Raw genomic sequence first — 12,802 nt, 5'->3', positions numbered from 1 at the left:
TGTATTTTGAAAAGAATTTTGAAAAGCTAGAACAAAGCAGTCTGAATGTTTTTACCACAATGATATATATTTGATAAATATTTAACCTGATTTGAGCATTATGTAATGTATATACTTATTAAAATGTGTTATTAATATATAACATTAATATGTACTATTTTAATCTACCACTTTAAAAATTAACATGTAAGACAAATTCCAGCCTATTGTAAACATTTGCATCCATTTTTTGTCACATCTAGCTCCAAAATATTAGCAACCAAATACAAAACAAGAAACATTAACATAGGAACTATTTCAAATTCTTATGTATTAAAACACATGTATTAAGGATTATTGTCATTAACACATGAACTCTCGCAGCATTACCTTGTCATATCTGTTGAGTGACAGGCATATTAAGTCACAGAAAAGATGTTCACAGTGATCTTCAAAGAGGCTGACATTGGTTAAACTGTCACCTGCCTGACCAATAAACTGACGACCATAAACAACTTGTTCTGGAAAATAAAATAAAATCTATTTTAAAATCTCATATTATATTAACTCTCACAAGAAAAAAAAATGATTTTACCTCTTCAGATTCTTCTAAAGTAAAATACAATTTTAGGATTTTTGTTTTGTTCTAAGTAAATTAAATTTGAGAATGACCAATTTTGGGTTCATGTATTACCTAAAAACCTCTTCCAAGTCTATATTCAGTTTAATTAACTTTCTTTGTATTAATGAGACCAACTTTGAAAAGCATTATTGCTCTGTCACTTTAAAATAAAAGAAAAACACAAAAAAAAGTGCTCTTCTACAACTCTAAGAACAAAGAAGCTAAAACATTAATTTTTTTTTTTAACTGATGCTGGTATGCTTAACACTTATAATTGTTTTGTGGCATAAAACAGAGCAAACCATGGTAAACAATAACCAAAACCTGTGCCAACATCACAGTGTGTCCACTTAAATATTGTTCTAAATAGATGGAATATAATCATTTTTTTTAAGTCTGGGAATACACTGTGTCTATGTAGTTATATACATACATAAACAAAACCAAGTATTGATATATAGATGCCTTTGGAAACTAAAATGTCATCAGCAAAATTCAAAAACCAAAACCAAAACCAAACCAAACAAAACAAAACAAAAACCCCACAGCATTTGCCAGGTATGGTAGCTCATGCTTTAATCCCAGCACTCCAGAGGCAGGTGGATCTTTCTGAGCTCCAGGACAGCCCGGTTTACAGACTGAGGTCAGCCAGGGGTAAATGGTTAAGTGAAACTCTTGTCTCAAGGAAAAAAAGACCAAATGAACAAAATATATCACAGCATCTGAAGTATAAAATCCATATATACAAGCTTTTAAAACAAAGTTAGAAAATTTGCAAAAATAAAAGACAAGGCAAATAATAGAAAATTAAAATTATGTAAAGATGCTGATGTTAACTGATAACCAAAAAAGCCACTGAATAAAAAAAAGACATTTGGTATCTCTTTCCATATATTAGCCACATAAATCCATTACTGACAAGTGTTTAAGTAAAGCAACATTATAATTAATGTCAAGACTTCAATGTTCTGTTCTATGTCTAAGGAAATATGTTATAGAACATATATACAGATTAAAGCTAGATGTATTATGTGTTTTCTGGGAAATATTACTTACAACATTTAAAAATATCAAAATATATTGTTAAAAAGCAGACATGGGTAATAAGTGTAGTAGATATGAAGCACGCAGCCCTGGAAAAACTGGACCACAGGCACTTTCACAAATAGATCTCTAAAAAGCTGCTACCTGGGAGCTGAGGAGGTATCTTTTTTTTTTTAATTTATTGATATATTTATTTACATTTCAAATGATTTCCCCTTTTCTGGACCCCCACTCCCTGAAAGTCCCATCAGTCCCCTTCCCTCCCCCTGTCCTCCCACCCACCCCTTCCCACTTCCCTGTACTGATTTTGCTCTATACTGCTTCACTGAGTCTTTTCAGAACAAGGGGCCACTCCTCCGTTCTTCTTGTACCTCATTTGATGTGTGGATTATGTTTTGGGTATTCCAGTTTTCTAGGTTAATATCCACTTATTAGTGAGTGCATACCATGATTCATCTTTTGAGTCTGGGTTACCTCACTTAGTATGATATTCTCCAGCTCCATCCATTTGCCTAAGAATTCTGAGGAGGTATCTTAATGGTTAAAATTCTGCTACATCAGTACAAAAACCCTAGTTCTGATCCCTAACACCCCAGCAAAAGGCACCATTGGTGGATAATCCAATGGTAGGGAAGGGAGACTCTGAGGACTTGCTGGTCAATCAGTTTAGCCAAAATGGCTTGTCCAACTTAAGTCAGTAAGAGACTTGGTCTCAGCCAGACAGCTGTGCTCCATACCTTTAAATGTAGCACTTGGGAGGCAGAAGCAGGTGAATATCTGTGAGTCTGAGGCAAGTATGATCTACACAGGGAGTTCCAGGACAGCCAGAACTACGCAGGAAAAAAACTGCCCCTTCCCCAAGAGAAAGAGACTTTGTCTCAACACACACACAAACATGCACATGCACCCACAATCTGCTGACACCCTGGGTGAAAGAGAGGCATAAACACTTAACTACTCTTTTTTTTTTTAACACCACTAAGTACTTATAATGCAATACAACTGTTTATTTTCTTTTGAACCGGCTCTTTCAGGCTGACCCAGAATTTAGCATAAAATCCAGGCTGGCCTCAGGATACTCCTGCCTCAGCTTCCTATGAGCTGAGATTATGTTAGCATACTCAGCTGACTAATTTCATTCTAAAATTATGAATGAATGAATGAATGAATGAATGAATCAATCAATCAATCAATCAGTCAACCAACCAACCAATAGTTCAATCTTAGGATTTTTTAAAAAGAATCAATCAATCAATCAATCCTTAAGATTTTTAAAAAGAATTAAGACAAGAAATTCATCAACTTACTCAATTTTTCTCCCAGCATATGCAGTATTTCCAACACCAGCCAGTGGGTGTCTAAGTAGAGATGTAATAAATGCCATGATGGAGGAAAGAGCTGCAAATGACATTATCAAGTATGAATTAAAACTCATACTTCACTAGGTATTTCGCACCACATCACAGAACCCCATGCACACAGATAAAGAACCAACTTGTTATTCAAAGTCTCAGGGAAAAAACTTGTCTTTGACTAGAGAATTCTTTCACTGGAGATCCTTGAAAGGATACATTTTTTCTTTCTGGTTTAATACAGGCACACACTTAAGATGGTTGAAGAGACTGGACAGTACAGACTCCTTCCAACCAACCACTGATTCTACTTAGCCACAGGGCTGCAAAGAAATCTTTAAAACATAGTTTTTGCTTTAGAACTTATCTAAGAAATATTCTTTAATGCATATTAAAGTGAGTTATATATAGTGAGTGCATAGGAATGATAAGAGATAAAAAAGTGAACTTCAAATTATCATACCAACCATACAGTCATCTTCACAAAGTTAAAGAATTTTATCTCTCAATCCACCATTAAACATTCAAACAATTCTACTGAAATCGAAAGTCAGAATTTTTAGCTCTTAGCTGCACTGGGTTACCAACTGTCAATACTGAGTATCACTGTAAAAACAAGTGACATTAACAAGTTCCACTGAAAAATGTAGAGAAAAAATGACATGGGTTTTTCCTTGTCATTACAAACTAACGAAAATGCTAGACTAATAACACAGTGGAACAGGAAGAGAAAATAAGCAGAACAGGGAAGAGAGAAACAAATATGACATTTCAAATCAATGAGGAAAATGTACCCCATTAATAGTGTTCACATCCATTTACAGAAACTAATATCAGATCTCCTGTTTCCCTACATATTGTTTAAATTATAATGCATACAGGTATTTTGCTTGCATGTATGCATATGCACCATGTATATGCTTAGTGACCCTGGAGACCAGAAGAGTACATCAGATTCCCTGGAACTGGAGTTACAGATGTTTGTGAGAGCCATCATGTGGTTGTTGGGAATCAAACCCAGGTCTTCTGGAAAGCAGCCCATGCTCTTAAACCTCTGAAGCATCTCTTTAGCACCCTGCCCCCTACACATTTTAAAAGAAATGAATGGCACCTATAAATATAGAAACCAAAGTGCTTTTTAACAGCATAAATAACACAATATTTAAAAAAAAGAATCAACAAATATAATCATACACACACACACACGAATCCTCAATCATCTCAAAAATTAATTGGTGAAAAAAACCAAAGAAATAGAAGAAACTACTTGTAATATATAATATCTAATAAGTAATATCTCTAAGATAAATATTTTGGATACTCAATTGGAACTAGAAGCTAAAATGCTCTTCATATGTACACAAGATTATATACTATATATATAAAGATCTTATATTTTTAAAAATTATTTCATTGCAGAATAATATTTTGGTATATATTTTATATTTTAAGAATAAGAAGCTCTCCTGATTTAGTATATAATATTATAGGCCTCAAATAAACTAGTTCAAGTCTACCAAATCAAAATGTCCACAAAATCTCAGAACAAAGGCTACTTTCTGCTGATATATTATTCATGTTTATTTTCTTATGCATTTGAAGGTTATCAAGAAAATATAACTACTCCAATATACAAAAACACAGAAAAGGAAATTACTTTTCCTCTACGAACTACACACATACCTTTAGCATATGACAGGCTTTAAAAAACAAGTATTGAGTTGCTCTCTTTGGATTAAATACATTAACCTATAAATTCTTTTAGAACACTTTTTATTCTTACATATTGATCTCAATATCACTTTTATCATCAGTGTCCCCCAAAATATAAATTTTGATTAGTATCATGTTACTAAAAACCTAGTTACTGATATTAGTAACCCAAATGCAATAGAAGGAGTTAAAAGTTCAGAGAATCTCATAAATTACCATAATTTCTCATTTATATATGCCCCAATTTTCATATGCAGAATTTACCTGTTATTTACCTATAAGCTAGGCTGTAATATTTTTTGGGGGGGCAGGGTCTACAAATAATTTTTATTGAAATTGAACAAATACCACAACAGTCTTCCTATGCTGGGGATCACTCTCCCCGAGCTAGGCTGTAATATTAATAGCAATTTTAAAAAAGAAAATCAAACTTCAGAGTAACTGTTTATCACTGGTAGAAAGAAGCATATTTAAAACAACCAATCACATTCCAAAAAAGTCTGAGAGCTAGGAATACGTAGATGTGGACTTCAAAGTGGACATTTCTTCCTCTTTGGAGTATTGGGGATTGGACCCAATACTATGAATGTGATAAACTACCACTAAGCTGGGATATTAGGGCCCAGATGTGAAAGTGTATTTTTCCGTATGATTTTCCCTTGAGGCTAAGGGTATATAGTTAGTAGTGTACTTTGCCAGTACACATAAAGACCCAAGGACATTTTCCAGCATTTCATAAACTGGGTCTGACAGTCTGGGTCCGTAAGCTCAACACTTACAAGGGCAAAAAGGCAGACCGATCTGAAGTTCAAGGTCATCCTGAGGAAAACCTCTGATTTAAAGACACTTTCTTTAAAAAAAAATTAAAAATAAAAAGAAAGAGTGATAAACTGTCTTTCTTAAATTTACTGTAACATATAAATGACATGACATTTGCCTAAACCTTTATCAATGAGAATGACAGAAAATTCAAACATGTTAATTTTTATTTGAAACGTCTAAGCATTTACACTGTTGAATGAAGAACAGCTATTGATACAGGGTATTATTTTACACACTTCAGGCATTCCAATCATTTAATTCTCCCCATATCTCTTGGAAGTTAAAAATGCTGTGTAACTAGAGACTAGGGTAAGGCACATATATAGTAAAAAGACATAATTAACAAGCAGATCAGAGCTTCATTTCATGCCACACATGTACCAATTCTTCTTATTCTTGAATAATACTTTTTCTTGGGGGAGAAAAAAGTTGGATAATTTAAAAAATAAACTAATCAAACCTTAATCTGGTTTTGATTTACAAATGCTCCTAGAGTAACACTGGGAAGTTCAGCTAGATGTCCGATATACAGAAGTAATCCTCGAAGCTCATCGACCAGCAGGGAGGGAAGCTGAGCTTCCAAAGCCTCGTAGGGATGGGCAGGGAGACCGTGGCTCTCCACTTCCTGTACTTTTAGACACCTGAAACGTCATTAGAGAGAATCAATATACAAGAGTCTGTGTGGATACACCCACAGATATCAACGAAGTAACAATAAAAATACTCATCTGTTATCCTACCTGAAGATGAAAACTTTAATGTAGTGAAGAAACACTACACATTGCTGCCTAATACTGTCCGCTTTGGCGTGCAAGGTGGCTATCTTCCCTAAAAGGAAACAGATACTATCAAGGATAGCTTAAACAATGTCAGTGAACAATGGCCAAAATTTTTTACAGACTTAACTTAAAATCTACCCTATAAGTCTTACTAAGTTTACAACCAATATACCTTGTAATACCTACGTTCTCTAGTCTCTCATACCACAACAGAACCCACAATAGGACTTTGTTTCACCTTGCTATAATCTATTTGCAAATTTTACTTAAAATGTATATTAAGTATCACTTTTCTTTTAATTGTATTAATGTGTGGTATATGCATGTACCCAGGGAGACCATCAGATGCCCCTAATGCTGGAGTGAAAGGTGGTTGTGAGCTCCCCAAAACTGATGTTTATTAGAGATATATATGGTTCTTCTACAAGAGTAGTACCTACTTAAGGGCCATTTCTTTAGCCCTGTGAATTAATTCTTGTTGCTCTCAAGTCAAAATGAATAAAAGGTCACCAACTATATTTATAATGAAATCAAAACTCCTTATAATTATTTATATATAAAATAACATTGCAATAATTCTCTTAAACTCATCCTCTGCCACTCTTTTTGCCCAATTTTTTAACATTCACATCACCAAGAATTATATACATTGCTACTATATGCAAAACACTGGTAAATATTATAGTACACAAGAGCCTAAAACTAATTAAAGGTAGAAAGCCATGATCACAAAAACAAGATCACACTGCCTTAGACTAAAGAACATTGGAAACAACTCTATAAAACTGCATTCCAGTTAGGACAGTTCAAGTTCTTAATTAGCAGAACTGAAAAACAAAAATTACCACACATCAGAAAAGTTTGCCAGTTTACTAGAAGCTGCTTGTAGAAGCCCTCACAAAATTGAAAACAAACTCCAGAAAGACCTAATTGAGGAAAAATATTAAATAGCAAGCCAGAACTAAAAAAACAACTAGCAGGGTGAATGTTGAACTTTCCTGGAAGCAAATATATAAAATCCATAGCATAGATCACTATGTAACATTAGTAGATATTCAAAGAAACAGAAAAATGTATCACAGAACCAAAGAAAACCAAGCAATAAAAACAGATCAATAAAAAACAGTGATGAACAAGTCACCAGTCACCAAGGTTATGAACAATGATTAAACACATACTCCACATATTTAAGACAGATCAACTCTGCCTCAACTGAAAGCAAAACTGGGAACTTAAGGGATAACTCTGCGCCAGGCAGTAAGTACTTGGCATGTATGGCATGAAACTCCCACTAGAAACAATAAAACAATGATAATTTATATTTATTCCTAACACCCAATGAAAACAAGACAAACTTAACAGTCAACAACTAGCAGGTGATAACAGCTAGAATATGATGCCAGAAAATAAACAATTTTTATTAAATAAATAAATAAGATAGGACTACTCTATGGTTGACAAAAATCAACCCTTTATAGTCACGTCTGAAGACAGAAATAAGGCTCTATGCAATCACATACCACAGGCAACATCTCTGTCTTCATTCTATTAAGCCCAGTTTAATTACTGAAAACCCTCCCAGCCTCCCTTCCTGTGGCTCATCTAATTGCCTCTGCTCCTTAACAGCAGCCAATCCAGAATAAAACCCCATGGCCATTACATCCTACACAAATCAGCAAGTGCATGTGTATTTATTTAATGCTTTGATAAATTAGTGAACCTATTTGACCAAAACCATATTCCAGATGATCTCTAATTACTAGGCATTATGACAGACACAGATAAACACATAACATGCACCATGGCATTTAAACTGTACACAAACTAATCAATAAGATAGGACCTGTTAAGTAAGAGAAACAGTATTAGCAGAGTTTAAAACCTAGGTTGAATACAAAGTCAGGACTTCAAATACTACATTGCACTAAAACTGTTACAAGGAGAAGCAGCTGGCCTACCATAAAAACACTGCTGTTCAACTTCCTTCACAAGACACCTGCCCTACTCCACTAAATCAGCAATCCATTAAATGCCAAAAGAAAACAGAATTAAAAAGCAGGAAAAGATCAAGAGTCCTGAGAGGTCTGTTAACTTCTTTATCTTGTGTTTGTTCTCCAACCAATTCCTCACAAAGAAATAATTCTCTCAGAAAAGTTTAGGTTTTTTTCAATCAAATTTACCTTAAGTCCTACATAATTGAAAAACAACACTATAAATATCAGCTATAACAACATTTAAAAGTCATACTCTTTTGGAATATAAAATACACTATATCATGATCCTCTGACACAACACTTCATATTTTTATGCAAGTCTATAGAGTGGTATTCTTTTTGTGTATTTAAATACATATTAAACTTACCAAAATCACAGTTGACTTGTAACAAGGACTCCAAGTTAAATATCTGTTGCCTGATTTAAAAAATGTGAGAGAGTAAACTTTAACAAAATGTAAAGCACATAGCAATTACACAGACTGTGTTTCTAGCTCTCCTGGAACTACCAACTCATTTTTGTTATAATTCACTTTGTAATGTTTATTACATAAAAATACAACTCTGTCTAAACTTACAAAAGTATCTATAGAAGATAGATCTCAGGATAGATCTCAGGAACTATTTGAAAATCAGACTTCAATGAGATATTTCTATCTCCAGGAAACAAGATATATCAAACATTCTAAGGTTAAGTTTTATGTTAAATTGTACCATCCATTTGTATAATGGTTCGGAAAATGAAAAGGATTACTATACTTATTAATACCTAGTCACCTTGATACAAAATAGTTATCTGAGAGAAGAACCTCACTTGAGAAGATGCCTCCATCAGCTTGCCTATAGTAAAGTCGAAGGACCTTTACTTGATTAATGACTGGAGATAATATGAGAAGCCCAGCTTACTGGGGACGGTGCCAGCCCTGGGCAGGTGGTCCTAGGTAGTATAATATACCAGGCTAAGCAAGCAATGGGGAGCAAGTCAGAAGGCGGCATTCCTTCGTAGTCTACGCTTCAGTGTCTACATACAGGCTCCTGCCTTGCCTTCCCCTGATGATGAAGTGAAACCAGTAAGCCAAATAAGCCCTTTTCTCCACAAGTTGCATTTTGTCCCCATCTTTAATCACAGTGATAGAAAAGCAAACTAAAACAGATACATAAATAAAAAAATTACATATGTAAAGCTATTAGGATTCCTGATGGTAATCCCATTTCATCATTCCTATTTGCCTTCAAACTCTTTCACTACAATGTTTAGAATTACAGAAAAATTGGTCAGCTTGTTCTCTCAATAAATAATGCAAGGCTGGAAAGATGGCTCAGCAGTTAAGAGCACTTTTTGCTCTTGCAGAAGACATGGTAGTAACTCACAACCATCCATAATTCTAGTTCCATGGGATCCAATGCCCTCTTCTGACCTCTATGGGCACCACACATACATACAGGCACTCAAAACATTCATAAACATGATTTTTGTGTTGACCTAAAAAGAAAAAAATTACAGCATATAGTACCTCAAAGATACACTGACATCTCTTTACTAGGGCTCATGGAATGTAGTTCAAATCTTTATCTATGATAGCTCATGCTTGTAATTCCAGCACTCGCAAGCTAAGAAAGAACTGCCCTGTAAGTTTTAGGTCATCAGCCTAGGTTACACCTTGGCTACAGTTGAGACCCTGTCTTAGAATCAAAAACAATTCATATACAATGTTATATGTAGAATATGTAGATTATACACACATAAATATACTTATTCAGTGCAGGTATTCAGTACTCAGTGGTAGGATGCTTGCCTAACATTTACAATAGCCTAGATTTGATGTCTAGGATCACACATGTGTGTCCACACTCTCATATATATGGATTTTGTTTACCAATATAAGCAACTCCTTAAAACCATTATTTATCAGTCATTACTACTTGATTATTTCCTGGTAAGACCACCAACAAAGCAACAAAACAAGAGCAATTTCCATACTTTTGTAATCAGTAGTGGGAAAAGTAGCAATATAAAACTAGACAGCATTAGAGTTAAAAACAGACACACACACATACCTGAATAAATGAAAGAGCTCTCTACATGAATAGACTAGTGCTGTTTCGGTAACCCACTGGAAGCCAAATAGTTCTACTGTATCCTCTTCAAAATTAGTTGGTAATGGGTCAAGATTTAAAATTAACCTGTAATGAAAATTATGACTTAATCATATGAATCATTATGCATGACATAATGACATGTGTGTGTGTGGGGGGGTGCTTTACACCTTACGTTGTGTAAAAGAGGTGAAAAGTAATATAACTCAGAAAAGAAAACCTAAATGGATTCTAGACAATATACACAGTGGTCTGAGGTCATAACATTTTATCTTTGAATGAGACGATGGGTTTTTAAAACACCAAATATTCCAAATTATGAAGAATGGCATCACATAGCTATGCAATGTGTTTTAAAGTTATTAAGAAGGTATAATCATAAAATCAACAAAAAAAAATGGCTATCTGTAATGACGTTTCCTCAAAAGGCACTACCAAAATAATTCAAGAACAATTTTACTGTAATATTCATTCGACTAATGTGTCTATGAATTCTGTATGCAGTTGCTCAGGAGTGGGAAAAAAAAAAAAACTAGAGCAACAAAAACTGTCAGGTTCTTCTTATAAACTACTGAAAACTTAGAGATGACTACTGTCCTTAAAAGTAAGTACAAGTTCCAAAAGACTGGGCTGCTCTAGACGCAGTTTAAGTAAATTAAGTATCCCGCTACCCAGAAAGTTGTCTGTAATAGTCAAAGCACTAACACTGTCGGGAACCCTCTATATACCAAGCTTACGTAGAACGAGGCTTGCTGAGCGCCTAAGGTTAGACGTCAGTAATAACGCACGCTGGTGGGGGTGGGATCTTCGATTCCTAGTTTTACGTACCGCTTAAGGGCGCCACTGGCGAGGTAGGACTCTCCGGAAAACTTTCCTTCTCTGTTGTCAAAGGCGCACGAAAAGCAGGGGGGTTTGCACCACTCAGTTCCCAGCTCCAGCTCTAAGCTGTCCGTCAGGAAGGCCGACGCTGCCGAAGGGCCATCCATTATTTACATCATGCTCTGAAATGACACCGCGGTTCCGCAGAGTTACCGCGAAGGCTCCAAGGACACCTTCCGAGGGGCTGAGGGGTCAGGAGCTACCTCGTAGATCCAAAACGTGCCCTCCGCCCATGGCGAAAGCAACGCTAAAACAGAGAAGCTGAGAAGGCAACAGGTCCAGGGACCTCCAGGGGGCCGGCCCCCGATTCCGGAGCCGCCAAGGCTCCCAACGCCGCCCCCGCTCCCTCCGGGCTGCAGTGGGTGCTGAGGCCCTCGCGCACCTCAGGCTGGTTTCCAGGCGCGGCCGCCCGGGGTGGAGCACGCAGCCCTGCCGCCTCCCTCCGCCCCAGCGCCGGCGTGCGGGGCAGGCGAGCGCGCGGGACAAATGCAGACGCCGCAGGCCAAGACCCGGAGCGCGGCGCCGGCCCGAGAAAACCGGAAGCAGGCGAAATTCCCGCCACGGCGTGCCCCGCCCCCGGCACCGCCCTCTCGAGAGTCCTCCCGGAAATGTCCTGCGCTTGCCGAGCTCTCGCGAGAGTCTGTAAGTCCGGACAGAGGCAGCGATCCGTGTTGGTTCGCTGTACCTCGGAAGTTCGCGAGGTGAGACCCGCTTTATGAACACGTAGCTCTGGATTGAGGCAAGGGAGGAGGGTGGGAGAACAGCCGGGATCAGCTTCGAGCCAGGCCCGGGAGCCCCATGCCGGTCTTGGCCGCCCGCAGCCGGTCCACCCTCATCCTGCCCTGTGGTGGATGCCTTCTGCTCTGAAGCAGAGACCCAGAACACTAGGGAGAAGAGACTCGAATCCCTTGTTAGGACACATTGCATAAGTCAGATGGCTTTTTTCTCAGACATAACTTTTACTCCCTTTGCAAGACATCTGAACAAGAGTTAAACAAATTTGTACAATTATTTTTCCATCCATTTTCCTTATTAAAGTGTTCTTTAATGTCGGCTCGATTGTTACTGTCTTGAGATGGGGGATGGGGATTCAAATGCCTGCTGTGAGGTGAGTGTCCCACTTCATAGGGAGCCTATCCTAACTCCTAACTTTTTATGTGACATAAAATACAACGTATTTTCAAATGACACGTGGGATGAAGTGAGAGGAAAAAGAAATCGCACCACAGTGTAGGGCTGTTGTGGTAGATGTGTGTGTGCAGCCCAGTTGAGGTACTGAGACCCGATGCTTTTTTGCTGACTGCCGAATCAGAGCTGATGATAGTTGGTGATGAGTATTGTATCATGAAGGTCTCCTCCACAGTTATATCAACAGTACGTTTTCTGAATATGAGACTACTGAGCACTGGCACCACAATTGGGACAATTTACCCTACGGCCATTTTTCTTCCTCCTGTCAACATTCCAATACACTCTTGTCTGTTGTGTTTTGTTTAAATACCTGATGTTGATTATGTGAAT

At 37.0% G+C, this 12,802-nt stretch overlaps 1 protein-coding gene across 2 annotated transcripts in view; it reads right to left on the bottom strand.

The window, feature by feature from the left end:
- Mms22l (MMS22 like, DNA repair protein) overlaps window positions 1-11,762 on the bottom strand; it is a 116,570-nt gene extending 104,808 nt beyond the window's left edge. The window contains exons 1-8 of one of the 2 annotated variants that reach the window (XM_052176158.1): window positions 11,664-11,762; window positions 11,231-11,403; window positions 10,364-10,489; window positions 8,674-8,723; window positions 6,273-6,360; window positions 5,993-6,173; window positions 2,953-3,043; window positions 370-500 (exon numbers count right to left, since the gene is read on the bottom strand). In XM_052176158.1, the coding sequence (XP_052032118.1) occupies window positions 370-500; window positions 2,953-3,043; window positions 5,993-6,173; window positions 6,273-6,360; window positions 8,674-8,723; window positions 10,364-10,489; window positions 11,231-11,388 (825 nt within the window). In that variant the 5' untranslated portion in view covers window positions 11,389-11,403; window positions 11,664-11,762. Of the gene's footprint in view, window positions 1-369; window positions 501-2,952; window positions 3,044-5,992; window positions 6,174-6,272; window positions 6,361-8,673; window positions 8,724-10,363; window positions 10,490-11,230; window positions 11,404-11,484; window positions 11,575-11,663 lie in introns of those variants that run through there. The other variant, XM_052176159.1, reaches the window with a different exon arrangement.
- Between the last annotated feature and the right edge of the window lie 1,040 nt (window positions 11,763-12,802).

The sequence above is a fragment of the Apodemus sylvaticus genome, chromosome 3, assembly GCF_947179515.1.
Source record: "Apodemus sylvaticus chromosome 3, mApoSyl1.1, whole genome shotgun sequence".
Classification (NCBI taxonomy): domain Eukaryota; kingdom Metazoa; phylum Chordata; class Mammalia; order Rodentia; family Muridae; genus Apodemus; species Apodemus sylvaticus.
The sequence above is the reverse complement of the archived record's forward strand: the minus strand, read 5'-3'. Positions and strand labels throughout refer to the sequence as shown.